The 22,357-nt window shown below is 39.2% G+C and overlaps 1 protein-coding gene across 6 annotated transcripts in view; it reads right to left on the bottom strand.

The window, feature by feature from the left end:
* The window catches only part of APBB2 (amyloid beta precursor protein binding family B member 2), a 253,851-nt gene that overhangs the window by 70,255 nt on the left and 161,239 nt on the right, over window positions 1-22,357 (bottom strand). For all 6 annotated transcript variants that reach the window (XM_060778438.2, XM_060778440.2, XM_067468794.1 and 3 more), the window contains 3 exons: window positions 21,460-21,520; window positions 6,504-6,650; window positions 4,923-5,050 (listed from right to left, as the gene is read on the bottom strand). In XM_060778438.2, coding sequence (XP_060634421.2) covers window positions 4,923-5,050; window positions 6,504-6,650; window positions 21,460-21,520 — 336 coding nt within the window. The remainder of the gene's footprint in view (window positions 1-4,922; window positions 5,051-6,503; window positions 6,651-21,459; window positions 21,521-22,357) is intronic.

The raw sequence follows: 22,357 nt of genomic DNA, 5'->3' as shown, positions 1-22,357 counted from the left end.
AGAGAAAAATCATTGAAAATACTCAAATCCTGTCATAATTTTACCCTGAAAGGAAAAATGCACAGGAAATTTTCATTGTTGTGTATCTGTGAACAGATTTATTCAAACATGCTGGGTGTAGGCCAGAAATCCTTTGACTTTTAGACCAGATAATGTTCCAAAGCTCAAGAATCCATTAGTGCTCTAGGCTACAATTGCAGATTCCGCAAAGCAGCTCTCTTTAGCAAATTATGGTGAATTTCCAAAACAATTAATTTCACATATAAGTCATAACTACTCCATAAGTACAAGACAAATATGATTCTTTTGTATTTGATGTCTAGATATAGAACTATATCTAATCTACCCAAGAAAAATCCCACTTAGACACCTTGAAAAGCAAACATACTAGTTTTCCTTTTTAAAAATACAAATAACCCAGAAAATTGTGCACAAGACATTAGGCCAATGCTGTTTCATTGACCTAATGTCTGTATACAGAGGTTTTAGCATGTATCGTAAATCTAAATTGCTGTATCAGTAAGCAACTAAGTACAATATATGTACTTTTATGTATTGTATGTACTGTATGTACCATTTTCCTACTTCCAACAGACCTCACTACCTCTGAGGATGCTTGCCATAGATGCAGGCAAAACATCAGGAGAAAATGCCTCTAGAACATGGCCATATAGCCCGGAAAAACCTACAACAACCCTATGTACTTTTAAATTGACAATATAACATTATCTATATTTGATACCCATTGGCCTTAAATTCAATTGTCAGCCAGCTAGAGATGAAGTCACAGTCTGATTCATACAATGTTTTTTCTCAACACGTGAACCGCCATCAGTTCCAACACTAAATTGGGAAACGTTAGTCCATTGAATAATGCAGCAACAGCAAAGTGTGCTGTTGTTAGCAGCCAACTGGGTAGCTTGTTACTTATTCTGCACTGAAAAAACCCCAATTATTCTGTTTTACAATCTGTAATGGTGTTTTTGTGTATGTGTGTGTGTGTGTGGGGGGGGGGGGGTTGAGGAAAACAATTGGTAGGGGATGAGTTAAGGACACTTTCCTTGCTCCAATTCAAATTGCTTGCTATGGGTGCTTTAGACTGGAGTACATTAAAGCTTCAATGCACGTCATTGCTTGCACATACCATATATTCCAGCATATAAGACGGCTGGACATATAAGATGACCCCCAACTTTTCCAGTTAAAATATAGAGTTTGGGATATACTCGCCGTATAAGACAACCCCTCTTCCAACACACACCAAATAAAATGTCTAAAAGCATCAGATTTTATTTCAATATGGTAATTTTCCTATTACTGTACCTCCTTCTCTGCCTCTCAGATCTCGCACATGCGCACCTGCACCACTTCATTGCAGTCTTCAGGAGCGAGATTCGAGGCAGAGCAGGAGGTACGGTAATAGGATACAAGAGTGGACCAGACAGATAAAAGCATTGCATTTCTCTGGGCCCAGAGCCACTCTATCTCTTTTTTTCCATACCCCAGGCGACCCGGACACCTGCAGCTTGCTCCACCCTTCACTTACTCCTTCCCGGTGAGGCACCCCTTCACCTCACCATCGAGACCGCATTGTCCACGAATCCTGATGAATGGATTTTCTTCTACCATACTTGTACAGCGTCACCCTTAATGCTTTCATACAGTCGCTGCATACGGCAGGGACGTGGCCACTGCCATTTTTGAGCTCCCCCCACAATATGCAGCAACCACAGATTCTCTAATCCGGATTGGAAGTTTCAGCACCCACTCTATAAGATGACTCCCGGCGTATAAGACTACCCAACATATAAGACGACTTCCATGCATAAGGTTACTCCAATGTATAAGACGACTCCTGTGTAAAAGATTACTCCCACGTATAAGACGACTCCCGCATATAAGACAACCCCTGACTTTTGAGAAGATTTTTTTTGGTTAAAAAGTAGTCTTACACGCCAGAATATATGGTACATTGTTTTAAAAATAGCTAGTATAACTAGTTAACTAGCATATCTATTGTCAGATACAATCAGAAGGCTTTGTTTTTTGTCTTTAAGCTTATTATTTTCTAGAGCATTTTCTTTCTGTTGAGACCTTCTGAAAATCCTACATGAATCTACATTTATGTACAGTGATAGAAGTGGTTAAAATATTTTAAGTATAACTTGAATGGTAGATAGAAGACTACATTTAGACGAAGTGACGAATTGTGTCTTATCTCTATGTGACTGAGCCTCAGGCTCATGTGACACTCCCTCCTTCAACACAACATCAAGAAGGAGAGAAGCCTCGCTTCAGTTCCCAATTAATTGAAATTCAAATTATATCAGAACTTTAAAGTGTGATTAGTCTTAACTATGGTTTATTCAAGTCCATTTAGATATAATACAAAACACAGGTTCGGTTAATTGATTGAGTTTTAAACTGTTCTTTTGGGGAAACCGCTTTCAAAAAACAAAACCATATAATCTGTAGAAAATATTAAAATGCTAAATTATTAAAATAAGAGTACAATGCTAGAAACATTACATTTAAATGGAAACAGTACATAAAACAAAAGTGAAAAAACACTGATATAAAGTTACCCAAAGACTGGATTAAAAAGAGTCTGTGAAACTCTCTTGCAGGCCTGTGAAGAACTCCACATACTTCCTGAGGATTGCAGAAAAACATGCCCTATCCTTTTTAAGTGCTGAACAAGTGATCAGGGTCTCAGATACTGATTTTTACACTTGTGCAAACATAGGTTAAGGTAAAGGTTTCCCCTGACATTAAGTCTAGTTGTGTCCAACTCTGGGGGGTGGTGCTCATCTCCATTTCTAAGCCGAAGAGCAGGCGTTGTCCGTAGACACCTCCAAGGCGATGTGGCCAGCATGATTGCACGGAGCACTGTTACCTTCCCGCAGAAGTGGTACCTATTGATCTACTCACATTTACATGTTTTTGAACTGCTAGGTTGGCAGAAGCTGGGGCTAACAGCGGGAGCTCACGTCGCTCCCTGGATTTGAACCACTAATCTTTTGGTCAGCAAGTTCAGCAGGTCAGCATTTCAAGGCTCTTCTGAGCTCTTGAACCAGTTCTTAAACACGCTTCTGGAATGAGCTTCATGTATTCCAAGTAGAGTGGAACATACTTAGTCCTAATCTTTTTTAATACACTTCATTGGATGTGTTGCAATAGCAGATTACCAGATTAGTTTAATGTTTACACCTTATTTTATTTTTCTGTTTGTTCTGGTACAGCTGTACCAGGAGCTCCAATTTTGTTTGCTTTACATTAAATGTTTGTTTGCAGTCCTAGGTTTTAGGGACTCTGCAGATAGGTGGCTTCTTTCGGTTGCAGTTATAGGGCAAGCCACCTGTCCATCATCATTAAGTTTTGGTCCCACCCCTTGCTCAGGGCAATTGGGAAGGGAAGGGAGCCATTTTTTAGTTAGTCTCAGCTAGGTTAGCTATGTACAGGGTGTGTGTAAAGTTTCCCCTGTACAAAAGCTTCAACCTTTAAGAATTCCCAGGGGAGAACAGCTTTAAGAGTCTCCTAAGAATTTCCAGGGTTACAGAATTTCCAACAGAGACAGAAGGGAAAGAGTCTCCAAAGACTTTCCAGGGAAACAGCCCTAAAGATCAAAGAACTCCAGTTGAAGAGACTACAGGCCTTGCTGGTAGGTCCACTCAGTGCTTTGAGACGCAGTTCAACTCGGTAGTAGTGCCCACATCAGTTAGGTTTAAGTTTACAGTCAGCTTGGGAGAAGTTAAAAAGGGGATTTTCCTTTAAAGAAGTTATTGAAGATAGTTGCCTTTTCTTCCTGGGCAAGTTTAGGAATTCACCAGTTGCCCAAAAGCTTGGAATCATTTACTTAACTTTACTGAAGACAAGAGAAGTTTCTGTTTGATTGTTCATTAATAAAAGACTTTGTTGTACTTCTCAAACCATCTAAAGACTGTTTGTAGTGGAAACCTCTGAGAACTTCTCTTTAGGCCCCCTGGCTTCCCGTTGGGCAAAGGTTGCACAACTCTTTACAGGCCCAGCGCGCGACAGAAAACTATTTAATATTTAATGTTTATTTCACTTAAGTGATATTTGTCTTTACTGTTCTAATGTAGCACAAATCCTATGTAAAATGATACTACGTATTTTTGATATTAATATTGAAATCTGAAATATTTACAGAAAGTCTTTGTGAAAACATACAGGAGTGCAAAAAGCTCTGCAACCTTTTAGGCCTTTACAAGATTAATAGCATTTTAATGTAGGCGCAGAAGGAACACCCCATAAACAAAACTGCGTCCACAAGTTCACTCAAACAATGTGCCTGGCCCTTGAAAAGGAATGTAGCCTCATATATATTTGTTGCGTATCTTCATTAAGTTCAACGAATCTCTTGATCCACTACACTTTTGTTTCGTGAGGATTAAATTTCAGCTTATTTGCTCTCATAACTCCGAAGTCCTTGAGGACTTTTGTGATTAGATAACACTAGGTACGCAACATGATCTTTGACTCTGGGTTATAAATGTCATTTCCTAAGTGGTTCTATCATAAAAACATGGGGACAGTTTAGTAAACTGCACAAACTTGATTTTTGCAGGACATCCTTCAGCACATTTTGCTACAGTATAGTTCTTCAATAACTATCTGATAGAGTCTCACCACTTCAACATAATTTGTGGCCACAACTACTTTCTAAGCAAGTACTATTAAACAGGAAATTACACTTTGACACCAGGAACAGAAAATCTTCAAATTTTGTTACATAGTGTAATGAGACCACCTCTTAGGATCAAAAGATGGAAAAGAAGACTTCATGGAGAACCTGTGGGTTCCTCAGCCTAAACCTTTGAATAACTGCCTGGTAATTTAGATTGTAGAATATTTGTACAAGAGATTTCAACACTGTAGAAAGAAATATTTTTCAGACTCACCGGCCATTATCACGGCCTACTCCCCAGACCCGGATGCTCACAATGGGCTGAGAATGCAGAATACTGCGATCCATGGGGTCAACCAAATTCAGCATGTCGTTCTCCAAGATAAGATACATGTCTTTTCCCTAATTAAAAAGACATGAAAAACATTGTCTGTTACTTCTAGAAAGAGTACAGGGAGATTGATATATACAAAAAATACTAAGCTTTTGTCCACCAAGATAATCTCTTCTCCAAATCCACCCTCCCTCAACAAGCCTTATTTCCATACAAAGATGCAAAGAACAGGACCTCCAACCTCCCCTTGTCAGCTGGGTGCCAAATACAGTTGTTGTTGATGTTGTTGTTACTTTCATTTATTTATACCCCACTTTATTATTATTATTTTATTGACACAAAAACAAAGTATCTCACAGCAAACGAGATATATATGCTGGATTATGTATCACAAAATCACAAGTCGAACACTTCCCAAGCGTCTAGGATTGTATGATGTGTTTTTGAATATGCACGCAGATCCAAGTAAGGTGGCCTATTATAGTTGACAGATCGTGATTTTATCCTATTATTATTATTATTATTATTATATTGAAGAAGGATGTTTTATGCTGTAACAGATTCAAAATACAGAAAGAGAGATTCTGCCTGAACATTAGGTAAAACTTCCTGACAGTAAGGGCTGTTTGGCAGTGGAATATGTTTTATGTAACTATGATGTTTATTGTTCGCGTTTTTGGTTTGTGTTTTGGTTTTTCTTTATTGTAATTGTCATTTGGGCTTGGCCTCATGTAAGCCGCTCCGAGTCCCCATTGGGGAGATGGTGGCGGGGTATAAATAAAGATTATTATTATTATTATTATTATTATTATTATTATTGCCTCAGTGTGGCGGAATCTCTGGATGGCCATCTATTGTGAGTGTTTTCATTGTCTATTCCTACATAGCAGGGGGTTGGACTGGATGACCCTTGTGATCTCTTCCAATTCTCTTATTCTCTCTGATGTGTTAGAAGCATGTTGGTAGAATGATGAACCCTTATTCTGACCAAACAGGGAAGTTGTTACATTTTGATTCCCCTCTTAAGAAGAGTCCGCACAGACTGAAGGTTGCATATAACTGTAGGAGCCTTCATTTCATACAGTTGATACAGATAGTCACAGCTGAAGACAGCTCTTCTAAAACTATTTTGGATTTCTGTTAGGAAGACAGCTATCATTGCCCACTTGCACATCAACATTTATAATAGTAATAATAACAATAACAATAACAACAATAATAATAATAATAATAAGTTTTTACATAATAATAATAATCATCATCATCATCATCATCATCATCATCATCATCATCATCATCATCATCTTAACAATAAACTTTATTTATATCCCACTCTATCTCCCAGAGGGGACTCAGAGCAGTTTTCCTAGATAGAGAAAACAAGGAGATTGCTCTATTGACTATTTTACTTCCCTATTCTTTCTGCCTCTGGCATTTCTTACCTGAATTTGGAAAAAGGCCAAGTGGCAGAAAGGTGTCACCAGAAAGCAAGGAGGCAGATAAGACTGAAACATTTCTTACCTCTCCCCAAATGCCAACAGTGTCCCGTATATCGTTTTTACAATAAGAGAGCTGTCGGATGCAATTGTTTACAGCAACACTGCTTTTTCCAGGAGCCAAATCTTCCTCTGCCATTTCTACCCATCCTAAAGAACGGACAGCAAAGCACTGTAAAGAAAGAAGAAACACGTCTCATGGTTTAGATTGTAATGATTTCTACTACTTTTACCATCCACTACCACAACTATCTTTGCTAATATTTATATAAAGACAACAATATTAAACATTTGCACTCTTCCATCATCCCAAGAGAAATCTATAGCTCATCAAGCTGCTTATTTCTTAATGTCCCGCAAAACACACATTTATCTCTCTAAGTGTATCTTTAAACTAAGAAAAGCTAAAGAAGAATCCGGCCAATTCAGTCCAGGTGTACCTATGTTGTACCTGCATGGAGACCTTTAGCAGTCCATACAATCCAGTGACATCGGTAGTCTGTACTTGTGACTATTGCTAAAGGTTTCTTTGCAGGCACAACACTGAGCATCTGGGCTGGCAGGCTGCATCACTGCCTCCGCTGCTTCTTTGCCACATCGACTGTAGCAGAAAAGAAATGGGGGACAGTAAGAAATAAAAATGACTACTGGAGAGAAGGAACTATGGATGAGTTAACAAATTCATGGGATGCTCAACATCATAGTTCTCTCCTTGTGGAATGAAAAAGCAGGGTATAAATAAACATAACAATAACAATAACAACAATAAGAAAACACAATATTTCACAAAACACAGCTGCTATCACTAATGGTGCACTGTCCAGAAAAGTGTGTTACATGATACTGAAGTACTATTTCATGGTGTAAAATAAACTTGATTTCCCTGCAAGCATATGGGTTGTCACAGAATGGTGCAAAGCATCCGCAAAGTGTCATCAGTTATTGTAGCTTGGAAACATTTGAAAAGGAGGGATCATATGGAATCTAAATTTCTGAGTTGAAGCTTTCTTTGAAACCACGAATTTCCATGTGTTTCACCTGAACAAAATAGAGAATGTTGACAGAAATATTCTTTCCTGAATGCCATCATCAATAGAAAAAAATATAAAAATTACAATATTTAATGTATTGTCGAAGGGTTTCATGGCCGGAATCACTGGGTTGTTGTAGGTTTTTTCGGGCTATATGGCCATGGTCTAGAGGCATTCTCTCCTGATGTTTCGCCTGCATCTATGGCAAGCATCCTCACTACCTCTGAGGATGCTTGCCATAGATGCAGGCGAAATGTCAGGAGAGAATGCCTCTAGACCATGGCCATGAAGCCCGAAAAAACCTACAACAACCTACAATATTTAAATTAGAGAGTTTGAGAATATTGTGGTTACATGTCTTTTGGTAATATATTATAAATATTTAATATTTATATTTATATATAAAATTATTATATATATTATAAATATATTATATTTATATTATAAATATATTATATTTATATTATAAATATATTATATTTATATTTATAAATAGAATATATACTACCTATCCAAATGTATCTCCTGCCACAAACCATCACGAAGTTTAAGATCTTCAGGAGAAGCCCTGCTCTCAATCCCACCACTATCGGTTGATGGGGATGAGAGACAGGGCCCTCTCAGCAGTGGCCCCCACCTATGGAACGCCCTCTCTAGAGATATCAGATTGGCCACCTGCCTCTTGTCTTTTAGAAGGAAAATCAAGACCTGGTTATGGGACCAAGCGTTTGATCAGTGAGCAGCAAGTGGAAGAAGGTCACACAACTTATGGCAATGAATTGGCCCAGACTGGTTTTTGGATTTTAATGGATGTGTCTTAATTAGTTGTTTTAATTGTTGTTTTAATTTTTAATATTTTGATTGTACTGTGGTTGTTTTTATGATGCTAGCATCGTTAGCCGATGCTAGCTTTTGTTAGGCCGCTCTGAGTCCCCCTTCGGGGGGGAGAAGGGTGGGGTATAAATATAGGAAATAAATAAATAACAACATAGAACAACATAAAAGAACTTTAGAGAATAACTTGCTAATTTCTGTGAAGCCTTCTGTTTTTGGCACAGCAAAAGCCACTTTTAAAAGGTGTTGGCTCAAAGATGGATCCATGTGATCCCAGATGGACTTCACAAACATGAACTTGATCACATTCACTGCAACCGCTGCGGCATAATAGATATAGCAGTAATAGATATAGCATAATAGATATAGCAGTAATACCATCTTTGATTATTGGAATAGATCACAGATGTTCCTCTCAGTCAGAATAGCGTCAGGTTGGACTGACTGTTGAATGGAAAACCCCCATGACGACTACTAGACGCTGATGCAGAATCAACAGCAGCAGCCTCGACAATTTTTTGCTCTTTGCCTGACACTGACGAGGACTACGGACAACTTGTGGAATCAACCAAGGGCCACAACCTGTGCCACTTGCCATGCCACAAGAAGGTTGTCGGAAGAAACGAGATGTCTGTTAGACAAAATAAGAAATGCCAATTGATCCTTTCCTGAATTTCATGAATTATCCAAGTCATGCAGAGAAGCAGTAGATCGTGATCACAAGGATTATGAGAAGTCATGTTTGCTTTCCATAGCTGAAGCCAAAAGGAGTCTCAAAAAGTCTACTCATGATATGGCAGAGTATAGATCGACAATCCCATGTTTAAAGACCAGTGAAGGCAACCAAGTCACTTCCAAAGGAGATGCGATTGTTTTACATCGACCTATTTTGCAGTGCTCTGCCACAAAAGCTTCACCCTCCTTCTTCATCCAACACCACCCTTCCCCTCCTCTTGCCTGAAGTTTGTTCGGCCATTGAAAACGTGCCAGATGGAAAGGCTTCTGGTCAAGACGGTATCACCACAGAACCTTTAAAAGCGTGGGGACTGCTTCTTTACAAAAAACTTGCCTGCTGCTTCTCTCATTAGCCGTGTACCGAAGACTTGGAACACCTCAAAAATGATCCTCTTATATACAAAAGGAGACAAAGAAGATCTGAGGAACTACCACCAATAACTCTCCTACTGGTTATCTACAAAGTCTTCAACAGGTATAGTGTAGCCCACATTAGGAGAATATCAGAGGAAGCACAGGCGGTTGAACAAGTTGGATCCTATCACTCATTCTCCACCATTGATCATATCCTGACTGTTCACAGAATATTGGGAGCTGCCCACAAATACCAGATGCCACTGGTCTTCACTTGACTACAGGAAGGCATTTGACAGCGTGGAACCAGAGTGCATATGGAACAATCAGAGGAAGCAAAGAGTACAGGCAGAGTACATCAACGTCATCCAAGCATGCTACAGAGGATATACAACAATATTAATGGCTTTCAAATGAGACATTGTTCTACCTGTAGCAAAAGGTGTACATCAAGGTGATCCTTGAAAATGTAGAAGAATATGTCTACCTCAGAAGACTGTTAATATCAAGGAAGGAAGCTGGAGTTGAACAGACAAGGAAAGCATGATGGGCCATTTACAATTCTATTAAAGCTGCTGTAGACTCAACTGGAAGTACATCTCTATGAGCTCAATTGTTTGACTTGACTGTGCCACCTGTCCTATGCTATGGTGTAGAGACGTGGACAATGACAAAGGCTCTCTCAGAACAACTACAGGTCACACATGACTCCCTTGAAAGACAGCTTGTTGGGATGTCTCTTCAAATGCAGAGAGAAAGCGGACTGAACAACGAGGATGTTTGGAAAATATCAAAAGTGAAAGGTCTTCTCTGCCACGTTGCCCAACTCAAACATCGCTTTGCTGGCCACATGATGTGCATAACAGATGGGCACTGGAACTATGCCATGGCAAGATGGTACCTGCAGGAACGGATGAGACTTCTTGGTCCTCCTCCCATCCGATGGTCTGATTCATTCCATATGGTGTATAATATGAGATGAACATGGTTGTACAATGGTACACTGATCAACTCATGTTCGAAATAGATACAAATGGAGGCGATTAGAGAAGATATTGTGATCCGCACAAAAGCTGAGGAGGAATGGATCGTCTAAGTATTACCAACATAAACATTTACCATATATGTTTAAGGGTGGAAACTATTTGGGTTTTAAAGTAAAATAATACATAGGGTGTCAAAATATAGACAGCCTTTAGCAGCCACTAGTAGTTATATGATTGCTTGAAGGCTAAGTAAATATATATTATTTGAAGACACAGCTACGTCCGTCTGGAATATAGTATCAGCACGCGAACAGACCTCAAAGCATCTTTGAAACTGATGATAGCATACGTTTTTGTAGACTAAGTCTATGTGCATTTCAAGGAAGTAGAATTAGGACTATTTAATCACTTAGAAATTCCATCTTATATTACAGTTTTACGTAATACGTTCAAATCCTCCCTGCTCAGCAGTGCTCACATTGCTCACATTGTTGGAGCATAGAGTTGCAAACCACACTTATCTTGTAATTTTGCGATACTTTTCTACAATTGGAATCTTTAATTATGTTAAGGGTATATACTTATACAATATGCAAAATCCCCCAGAATTATAAATTGTCAAGATGCATATATTTGGGGAGGGGGCACATGCTGTATAGTGTTTGTTTTCTATAGTGACTGTAAGCCACTTAAAACATTCAACTTTATTCTTCAATGCTGCTGCCCCCCTGTGCCTAAAATCTGCACTGTTGCCAAAATCTAGTATATGCTATTCCTCAGAAATCCAAGAATACATTATCCTGGGATTTTGTTTGCTTTGAATTTGGATTCTGACTATTTGTGTTGTACAGTTTGCATTATAAACAAATATCTGCCATAGAGAGGGGTGTGGAAGAAGAGAAACTTTAACCATTTCAGAGTTATAGCACCTAGGAAGAGATTTATTACAGAATTTACCAGAAAGCTGGAATGAGAACTTTAAGAGTTGCATTTTGGATATAAAAGAGACGGGGATACTTGATTATTTCAAATTAATATAAAATTCTTCATCTTGCATTCTCTGACCACCTCTAGCTCTCCTTTCCTAGACCCTTATTATGGACTCACTAGGTGGACAGAAACTCAAGAAGTGGCAAAAAAGGATACTTTGGGGACATAGGAGTTTAACGAAAGAAAGCCAATGATACTTCTGTCTAACTGGCACATTTTCCTCTGACATAAAAAAACAAGTCATGTGCAGGACCTCCACCATCATTGCTACAAATATAAACATATTTTTCATAACCCTTGGCTTTGTGGGCAGCTTTTATTTATCAGCACCAAGGATGGGAATCACAAAGCCTGATGCATGTGGTTGGACTGCATTTCCCACCACTACTCCTTTAACAAAACATGGGAATAGAGGCAGAAATAATATAGGAAGTATAGTGATAATGCCTTGCATCACAAAAAAAGGAAGGGGGGCCCTCAGCATCTTTCGTCAACTTTCCAGAGCACACTCCAGTGTAACTCCCAGGTATTTTGGTATACTGCAATGCTCCAATGAGATTATTTCTCTAGTAATCTTCCAAGTTCGAGATGTTTGTCTGTTCTTAAGATGAAAAGCACACATCTGCGTTTTAGATGGATTAGAGATCAGTTGGTTTTCTCTGTAATAGGCAGTAAGAGCACCTAAAGCTTCAGAGAGTTTCTGTTTTTGCTTGAATATCAAGCAAAACGTGGGTGCTAGAAATAATATCATACGAAAGCTGACTGGCACAACCTGGGGATCACAACCAAAAACAGTGACGACATCTGCCCTTGAGCTTTGCTACTCTGCTGTTGAATATGCAGTGGTGTGTGGAATACCTCTCACCACGCTACAACAGTGGATGTGGCTCTTAATGAGACATGTTGCATTATCACAGGATGTCTACGCCCCACACCATTGGAGAAATTATACTGTTTAGCCGGTATCGCATCACCTGGCATCAGTCAGGAAGTAGCAGCCAGTAATGAAAGGACCAAGGCATTGACTTCTCTGACCCATCCTCTGTTCAGATATCAGCCAGCATGCCAACGCCTTAAATCAAGAAACAGCTTCCTAAGATCTACAGAGATACTCGCTGGAACACCTGAGTAAGTGAGAGTCCAAAAGTGGCAGGTTAAAACCTGGAACCTCAATCAGTAGCTGATACCAGATGAGAAACTCCCCCTATGACACACAGAAGACTGGGAAACTTACAAGGTGCTGAACTGACTGCGCTCTGATACCACGAAATGCAGAGCCAATCTTAAGAAATGGAGTTACAAAGTGAAGTCCACAACATATGAGTGTGGAGAAGAGCAAACCACAGACCACCTACTACAATGCAGTCTGAGCCTGCCACATGCACAATGGAGGACAGTGACACCAGAGGCACTCCAAGTGGCCAGCTTCTGGTCAAAAGAAATTCAGTATAATGTCAAGTTTTTAACTTCGTTTGCGGTTTTTAAAAAATACATTATGACTGTATTCTCAATTCACTTCTGGCATGATAAATAAATAAGCAACTTTCCATCCAATATTAACAATATATACATAGGAAAAGTTTTGCGTAAGTGAACAAAAAACAGTCTGACCTCTTGAAGTCTTCCAAAATGCATCAACGGATGTTTCTCCCTTTCAGTGACACCTACTTTTCTTATTATTCCCTTTTGTGGTGGTGACTGATCTATTATTTTCTAACTTGCTGACAGTTGCTGGTGGGATTGGCTCATATCTGCTTTTCTCTATGTTTTGATGTTCATATACAGGGTGAGGCCTTCCTTTTTTAAAAATGCGCGCCATTCAGTTGATTGAAGACATAGCGGAGCGTTAGTGGTCTTGTTCGAGAGGCGGGAGTATAAAGTTTTGTCCTGACACAGTTCAGTCACCATCATGCGTTGGAACGGTGAGGAGCGTGCTTTGGCCGTTGAGGCTACTTTTCGAGCGGATGGCCTGCTCTCAATATTTGGCCCCTTGTGATTTTTTTCTATAGGTTTTTTTTAAATCCCGTGTTTATGTGAACCATCCAAGGACCCTACATGATTTGAAGACCAACATCCAGGAAGAAATTGCCAACATAACGCCTGCTGTGCTGGCAAGGGTCATGACAAACGCCAGAAATCGGTTTACTCAGTGTATGGTCTTCAAAACTACATAAAACAAAACTTTAGGTATGCGCCTACATAATTTTTTTCTGATTCATACAATGGGTTTTATTAAATTTTGAAAAAAAGGAAGTCATGCTGCCTCACCCTGTATGTTCAGTAAGGGATTTTGGAGTCAGGTGCTGTTTACCTTGCCTGCCATAAGCAAGCACAGGCAGATATAGTAGGATTGCCTAAATCAGAATCCCATTCTTTCCTATCTCAGGTTTTGTTGCATTGTTTATTATAGACATGGCTGCTGCAGTCTGTCAACAAAAGTTTAGGTTTCTCCTTCACCAGCCTTCCAGGGCTAATGCTGCTAAAAAATCCAATTAGATAAAGGACACCAAGGAAAAAAGGGGCTGAATGTAAAAAAAGATTTTGCAAAAATTAGTTTCTTTGTCAGTGGCTTTACCAATTTAGATATGTCAGTAAAATCTGTAATATGTTTGTCTCCCACTCAGCTAGAAATTCCAAATGTTTTTGATCAGTGTGAAATATTTATTAACATTATCACACTAGTAATGAAGCCAGAAATGTAAAATAAAAGTACAGGATTGTATATATTTTGGCAAATGGTAGATTTGCGTGAAGTCCAAAGGAGTGGATTGATGACAAATCGGATAGGACAGGATAGAATTAAACTCTGCCAAAATGTTTTTGGCTTGTTAACTGGCACATAGATAGAAAAACTGGTGTTCTAGAAACCTACTGATGGGTCCTGATCTCCCATTTGGTACTCATGAATCAATCCGTAAGAGGAAAAAAAATCTCTTATTTCGCTTGAAGAGTTTGGTCCCTTATTGGTATGCTCTCTACACAAGTCATTACATTATTTAACAAGTCATTTTACCACAGAACACTGAGCAGACATATCTTAGGAACTGAATTTAGGTCAAAACATTAACTATTTCTTATTCAGGCATCGCAAGCCTGAGAAAACGCCTCAGTCTGGGAACAAAAGACTTTTTTTCCTGAATGAAAACAAAGATGCAAACCTATTTAGAACAGCTTACAGTAATCATGATGCAAGAAACGATGTAGATTACAGAAGCAAAGAAAAAAAAAAGATAATCCCATGTTATCAGGGGGAAAGACAGTAATTATTTTTTATGTAATTGTTTGGATCGGATTTAAATGCTTCTCTTCTGATTGGGAAGTCTAATGTATCTCTCAAGTTTCCATTATTTCATTAAACATGATCAGAAATAAGCATTTTTTTAAAAAAGTATTGTCCTGCTTTGTATAAAAAAAGAGGCAAACACAAAGCACATTTTTTTTCTGAAGTTAATGGGGAAGTCTTGGAAATTTTGCTGAGAAAGACTTCAGTAAACAATGTGCATCTCCTGGCAGATAAATATTTAATATTCTGTGTTCATTTTAAATGATTGTCATCACAAAATCCTGTTATTTTTTATGTTTGCCGAATATAATTCGCAATTTGGATGGATTTTATTTTTATCAGATTTGAAAACATAAGCCGCAAAGGCCTTGATCCATATATTTGTATATATAGCAGTGGGTTGTCCAGGTACAACGGTATATGTGAACCTGAGCACACAGACATGCTAAAAAGACAATCTATATAAATAAAAATGTAATGTTCATTTGTGGGATTAACATAACTCAAAAACCACTGGACGAATTGACACCAAATTTGGACACAAGACACCTAACAACCCAATGTATGTCCTTCACTCAAAAAAATATGATTTTGTCATTTGGGAGTTGTAGTTGCTGGGATTTATAGTTCACCTACAATCAAAGAGCATTCTGAACCTCACAAACAATGGAATTGAACCAAACTTGGCACACAGTTCTCCCATGACCAAAATAAAATACTGGAAGGGTTTGGTGGGCAGTGTCCTTTGTATTTGTATGTAGTTGTAGTTCACCTACATGCAGAGAGCACCGTGGACTCATACAAGGATGGATCTGGACCAAACTCTACACGAATACTCAATATGCCCAAATGTGAACACTGGTGGAGTTTGGGGAAAATAGAATCTTGACATTTGTGAGTTGTCGTTGCTGGGATTTGTAGTTCACCTATAATCACAGAGCATTCTGAACCCCACCAACGATAGAATTGGGCCAAACCTCCCACACAGAACCCCCATGACCACCAGAGTGGGCCACAGCAACATGTGGAAGGAGATGGCTAGTCTATATAAGTAAAAATACTTGGGGTTGGCAGAGTTTATTTTACTTTGAGAATCTATCTTCTGAGGCAGAATATGTGAAGTAGCAAAACATATGCATATATTGGTCAATATGTCACTACCTATGAGGACTCAGAACAAAACACATTAGTTCTGACACCCATTAGCTCTGACAGCCCAAGCTTGCCATACTCATACACTGCTCCTGAAATTAAATCAGACATTGATGCTGATTTGGATTTTGCCTCTCCAACTTTTCGTGCCTGCTCAGAATGGTCCAGTGTCATAAATCACCAACAAAAAGTATTTTCACTGTAATAAGCATATGGTTGCAGCTCCCATAGTAATCCCATTGAGCGGACTGGAGGCAAAGAGCCCTGACAACAGGAAAAGGAAAGAAAAGGTTTTAAAAAAAACAAACCCCTAATCACCTCTATACTATCCTTCAAAGTACAGATGTTCATGAATCTATCTTAATTTATCATTGAAATCCTAGCAATATGCTGTGTTATGAAAATGGAATAAATGAAGACTCAAGCCCATGGGCACAACACAATTACGATGCATAATTGCAATAGTTTTGATATCACTTTCGCTGACATTGACCTACAGAATTCTGGGATTTGTGGTTTGGTGAATTGCTTTGGTTTGGTATTTCAAATTCTCTGCTAGAGATCTAGTCGTGAAGAGGAAATTTAAACTACAGTGATAGTTTATCACTGTATCGCAGGGGTTCCGTTCCAGGACCACCACGATAAGTGAAAATCTGCGAAATAGGACGCCATATTAATTTTAATATTTATACATTATTTTATATATTTTATATATAATTTTGTTTCCCACGCTTCCTTACCCGCCTCCCAGCCCATCCCAAGGGTGCCTCCCTCCCTCCCTGGCCTCCGCAGACCCTGGCACAACCTCCGAAGCCATGCAGGCAGTAGAGGGCCAGGGAGGCAGGCCTTCCTCAACATACCTCAAGTCGCCGCACTTTTGGGGGCCTTGGCCTGCACTGGACATAAATATTTTATATTTTATATTAATGTTTTCAAAAACCCACATAACAGCAAGTGTTGCACTCCAGAACAGGAAATAGCCGCTCTGACTATAAACACACCACAAAAAAGCCAGTAGAAATAAATGCTTGTAAAGATAGATAAAATTCCAAAAAGCAATAAGGCATTCAAAGACAGCAGGATAAAACAGTGTCCAAATGTAGCAATCAAAAGCAATGTCCAAATAGCATGAAAATATATTCCAAGGCTATGATTATCCAGACAGGAATCAAACAAGAAGCAAGAACAGATCAGACGCTGCTAGTCACCTTGAAAGGCTAGAAAAATCCATGAAGACGAGACTACTTGAACAGGAATTGCATGAGACTTGCACTTGGTTTCCAAATGATGCCTGATCTGACAAGATTTCCTACAGGCAAACCTTAAATCCAAAAAACTGGTTTTGTTTTCCCCCAGTCTTTGACCTTAACTGACGAATTCTTTTGGATCTACATAAACATTGAGCCTCTTGTCGATTCTGGCTAATCTCCAGCCTCCGACTCTGCTTATCTGACTCCTCATTAACTTTACCAGGTGTCAGACTGTTTTCCAAACTAGAATCTGGAGAACTCACAGGCGGAGGGAGTAAACCCTCCGCCTGTGATATTGATGCAGAGAATGACATAGAGACACCTGTTCAAAGTGTAGTTTTCCATGAGAAAGTTCCTACAGGGTATAGGGATGATGGTTTACTCCCTGAACTGCTCCCAGCAGTTCCCAGGATTTGGGGCTTGAAAACAACTCGGCACCTGCAGAAACTAATGAGCATATAGAAAGGCGGGCGGAAATTGGTAAAAACAGATAGGCTGAGCAAGGCCTTCGGCGTTCTGCCAGGCTTTGACAGAAAAAGATAAGGGCTGCTCGAGGAAAGCAAAACCAGTTTCTGAGTGCTTGGAAAGGCTTAAAGGTCCAAGTATGGAAAATATAGCCAGATGAAGCATCGTTTAGAATCATGTTAAGTTCTTGTAGAACTTATAGAAGCCTTGCTTGGAAGATTCATGCTTAAGGATTTCTTGTTTCCTGGTTTGTTTTTTTTGTCTCTTGTGATTACCTGCTCATGCTTTGGATCAACGTTTCCTGGTTCTTTGGATTTTGTTTGAGAGTTGTGGACTTTGTTTTTGGACATTGCTAAACCCTACCTTGGACTAATTTGTTCCTGCTTATCTTTTCACCTAATTGGATTTACCTATTCCTTTAAAGTGTTTCTTTTTTACTTTGCTGTTTTTACTTATCTTCAATAAAAGGATTGCTTTCCCTATTCAACGTGTGGTGTTTTAAAGTCAGAGGGTTGTTTCTGGCCTGGAGTGCAACACTGTGGTCCATTGCAACTCTACTAACTCGTATGAGACAAATCAAAGCATCTCTTGCACTAAGTGTGAATAACAACACTGTGCAGAGAAGAAATACATTTGACCTTCAAAGATCTTTGAGAGTCATTTCATCCAACATATCTGATGAAATCAATGAAAAAGATTAGCTAATATATCCTTAGAGGATTAATTAAATTGATAATTACTTTCTAATTTTGACTGCGCTGCTAGTGGAGCATCCAACTATTGATGATTTGTAAAGTAAAGAGTACAAGAGGATATGGGAAGGACAATTTCTAGCCCATTCATCTTTTGTGTGCTCAAATGTGAAGCAGGCAGTGGCAAAGCATTGATAGTCAATATATTTGATTTACAAAACATTTAAGTGCTGAATAATATTTGAGGTGTAGGAACTCACTGATACTCCTGACTAAACAAAGCAAGCAAAAAAGCCATAAGAGTATGTTGCCTTGCTGACCATGATCAAGTGCCTATACAGAGACAAATTACTGTTTTTTAAAGTACTAACCACCATTAGTAAGGGGTAAATGTTTTTTAATGTGAATTGCCCTGTATTCTAAATACTGCTATAGAATCTAGAAGGGAAACAATGAATGGAAGAGGTAACTTTTTGTTCACTGATAATTCTGTTGAGCTTAAGGTCAGAACTTCACAATTCAATACAGTACTATGGATATTTACAAGGGAAAAAATCCCATTGTGTTTTTTCACATATATGATGTGATGCGGCGGCAAAAAAAGCCAATGGGATTTTGGCCTGCATCAATAGGAGTAGAGTGTTTAGATCTAGGGAAGTAATGCTGCCCCTCTATTCTGCCTTGGTTAGACCACACCTGGAATATTGTGTCCAATTCTGGACACCGCAATTGAAGAGAGATATCGACAAGCTGGAATATGTCCAGAGGAGGACGACTAAAATGATCAAGGGTCTGGAGAACAAGCCCTATGAGGAGTGGCTTAAAGAGCTGGCCATGTTTAGTCTGAAGAAGAGAAGGCTATGTATAAATATGTCAGAGGAAGTCATAGGGAGGAGGGAGCAAGCTTGTTTTCTGCTGCCCTGGAGACTAAGACTTCAAACTACAAGAAAGGAGATTCCATCTGAACATGAGGAAGAATGTCCTGACTGTGAGAGCCGTTCAGCAGTGGAACTCTCTGCCCCGGAGTGTGGTGGAGGCTCCTTCTTTGGAAGCTTTTAAACACAATTTTCCTGCTTCTTGCCAGGGGGTTGGACTGGATGGCCCAAGAGGTCTCTTCCAACTCTATGATTCTATGATTCTAGGAGTATATAGGATTGCATCCTTATTTTTCCCTGAAACTTAACTAAAGATGTAGAAAGTCAGTTTGAAAATCCAGTTCTATAAATGGTGAATATTTTAATTATGTATCTGTCTTCTCCTGCTCAGTTTTCTTTTGCCATCTGTTAGGAGTGTGGGTAAAATTGCTTTGGTTCACATTTTAATATGAGCGGACATTCTCTGCACTTCCTAAAATAGTAAGTGAATCAAAATGAAATTATTCTTTGGCTTCCCCACTGCTTTCAACATTGTAATACACTCCTTCAATCAAAAAGTGTATACAAAAATGCACACATTATGTAAAATTGCACATTAAAATGCAAAAAGCAAAAAAATACTACAGAAAATAATGTACAAAATATGTTCATGTGGATTTTTTTAAAAGCAGAAACTAATGAGGTGGTGGGACAGGAAAAAAAAACTGGCCTTGAACAAATATTAACTTTACACAAAGTGAAAGAGACAAATATGCCAACTATTCACAGTCTCAAAATATTCAAGATATTTATCATTTGATAAATGATAACAGCAGCAAGAAAATTGCCCTGGAGACTAGGACATGGAATAATGGCTTCAAACCACAAGAAAGGAGATTCCATCTGAACATTAGGAAGAACTTCCTGACTGAGCGGAACTGAGTGTGGTGGATGCTTCTTCTTTGGAAGCTTTTAATCAGAGGCTGGATGGCCATCTGTCGGGGGTGCTTTGAATGCAATGTTCCTGCTTCTTGGCAGGGGGTTGGACTGGCCCATGAGGTCTCTTCCAACTCTATGATTCTACTCAAACTTGGCAATGGACTGAAACACCGATGATGTAAGAATGGATTGCTAAGGCTGCTGAGTTCGTCCAAATGAGTAAATTAAGGGATAAGCTAATTGAAGATTTCCACTTCCCTTCAAGGCTGACAGCAAGTCCACACACAAACGTGTCAGTCCTGGGAAATGTTCCCCCACCGTCCTCACATCTTTTGTTGAAGTGGATAAAGATGGTGGACAGGGGACATCCAGCAGAAGCTTAAAAGAAAAACTTCTCTCTGAGATGTGCTGGACTTCATATGTGCACATCCTAATGTTCACACAAGCAGATTCTTATCTTTCTTCACTCAACTGTTAACTCAAGCTCCGTTTAATATTATGAGAAAGAAAGGAAAGGTTACACAGAATACTAACTGCTTTCCAATTGTGCTTCCCTTTGGCCACTTGTGTGTCCATGGCTCCATTTTTTGACAAACCGGTCAGCTGTTTCAGACTTCTAAAATGTGCGTGTGCATTGGAGCAGCCCACACAGGGGACTCGGAAGGACGTCACATGTTTTGTATGACTGCAGGGATATACAGTCATGTGACGGTGCACATTTTTTTGGGTGAAATCGAGTTTTAAGTGCACTCTTTAAACACATACTTTTCAGCTGTTAACCCGATTCCGCCCGCATTCTCCCTATACGTCATATAGCCGCCGCCACCCCTTTTAATCCTGGTTACATCCGAGTTTGATGGCATGTGTAGAAGGGCCCTTAGACTGCAGTGTTAAGTAAATAAGTACATAAGTAAATTGAAAAAAAAAATATGTATGCACAGTTCCACAGTCATCTTTTCAGTCTTTGTATTTTGGAAAGTATTTGCAGTTGACCACAAGGTGGCAGACTGACATTTGTGAAAAACTGAACACTTTTCCTGAAATATCCAAACATAAACTGAAAGGCCTTCTCCAGGCTTCTTTTCCTGGTTGTAAGGAACTCCCACATTTATAGAATTGTGCATTTGAACGAAGGCTTTTTGCTCCCTGTTTCCTTCAAAGTCAAATATTTGTCACCATTCTCCTATGACCTAATCTGCATCAATGTAAAAGTGTTTTATTTGCTGAGCCTTTCTAAACCTCACAGGACCAAACATCCGGGCATCCCCTGGGCAATGTCCTTGCAGACAGCAAATTCTTTCACACCAGAAGCGACTTGCAGTTTCTCAAGACACGACAAAAAAAAAAAATCAGTCCTTATAATAACAATAAGATCCAGGGCTCCTCAAAAACAGTTTTTGTTTTCTGTTTACTGACCTTGGCTTCTGGATCACTGTTGATGCTGCAGGAATCATCTTCATCACACTGCGGGGCATTTCTGTTTTGGGGGTGAGGAAGTATTATTGTTAGGCTTGCAAAGTCATATATAGAGGGACAATTCAGAATGTTGAAACTTTCAATACTAAGAGCATTTATGTGCCTCTGCTATTCTGGTGGCACTGATGTGAATTACAATCCTTGGCTTGCTACAGGTTGCTTTCATGTAGCTGTAGTTCTTCAAGTGGTCACTTGTGAATTCACAAACGCAGCAGGGCTTCCTCTGCAGAATGTAAGGCCGGGATGTGGAACATGTGACCCCCAGATAAGGTTGGGAAGCAATTCCTATCAACAGCCAGCAAAGACAATGGGTAAGTGAGAAAAAAAAATCAAAGACATCTTCTTAAACTTTTTTCACTTACAACCCATTTTTGCCTGAAAAAAAATCGTTACGTGACCTCGGGTATACAGGTATATAACAGGTATATAAATCAAACATTTACTGGTAATCAAAAAAATAAATAAATTGATTTTAAAACCATTTTGTTATATGTATGTTACCATTTATTAAAGAAGAAAGCAAATTTGCATATTAGTAAGATGGAATGACATCACACTGGCAACCAAGATCCACATAGTCAAAGCAATGGTATTCCCCGTAGTCACCTACAGATGTGAGACCTGGACCATAGGGAAGACTGAGCAAACGAAGATAGATGCTTTTGAACTGTGGTGCTGGAGGAAGGTTCTGAGCGTGCCTTGGACCACAAGAAGATCCAACCAATCCAAAGCCCGACTGCTCATTGGAGTGAAGGATAGTAGAGGCCAAGATGAAGCATTTTGACCACTTTATGAGAAGGAAGGAAAGCTTAGAGAAGACAACGGTGCTGGGGAAAAT

The sequence above is a fragment of the Anolis sagrei genome, chromosome 5 (assembly GCF_037176765.1).
Source record: "Anolis sagrei isolate rAnoSag1 chromosome 5, rAnoSag1.mat, whole genome shotgun sequence".
Lineage (NCBI taxonomy): Eukaryota > Metazoa > Chordata > Lepidosauria > Squamata > Dactyloidae > Anolis > Anolis sagrei.
The sequence above is the reverse complement of the archived record's forward strand: the minus strand, read 5'-3'. Positions and strand labels throughout refer to the sequence as shown.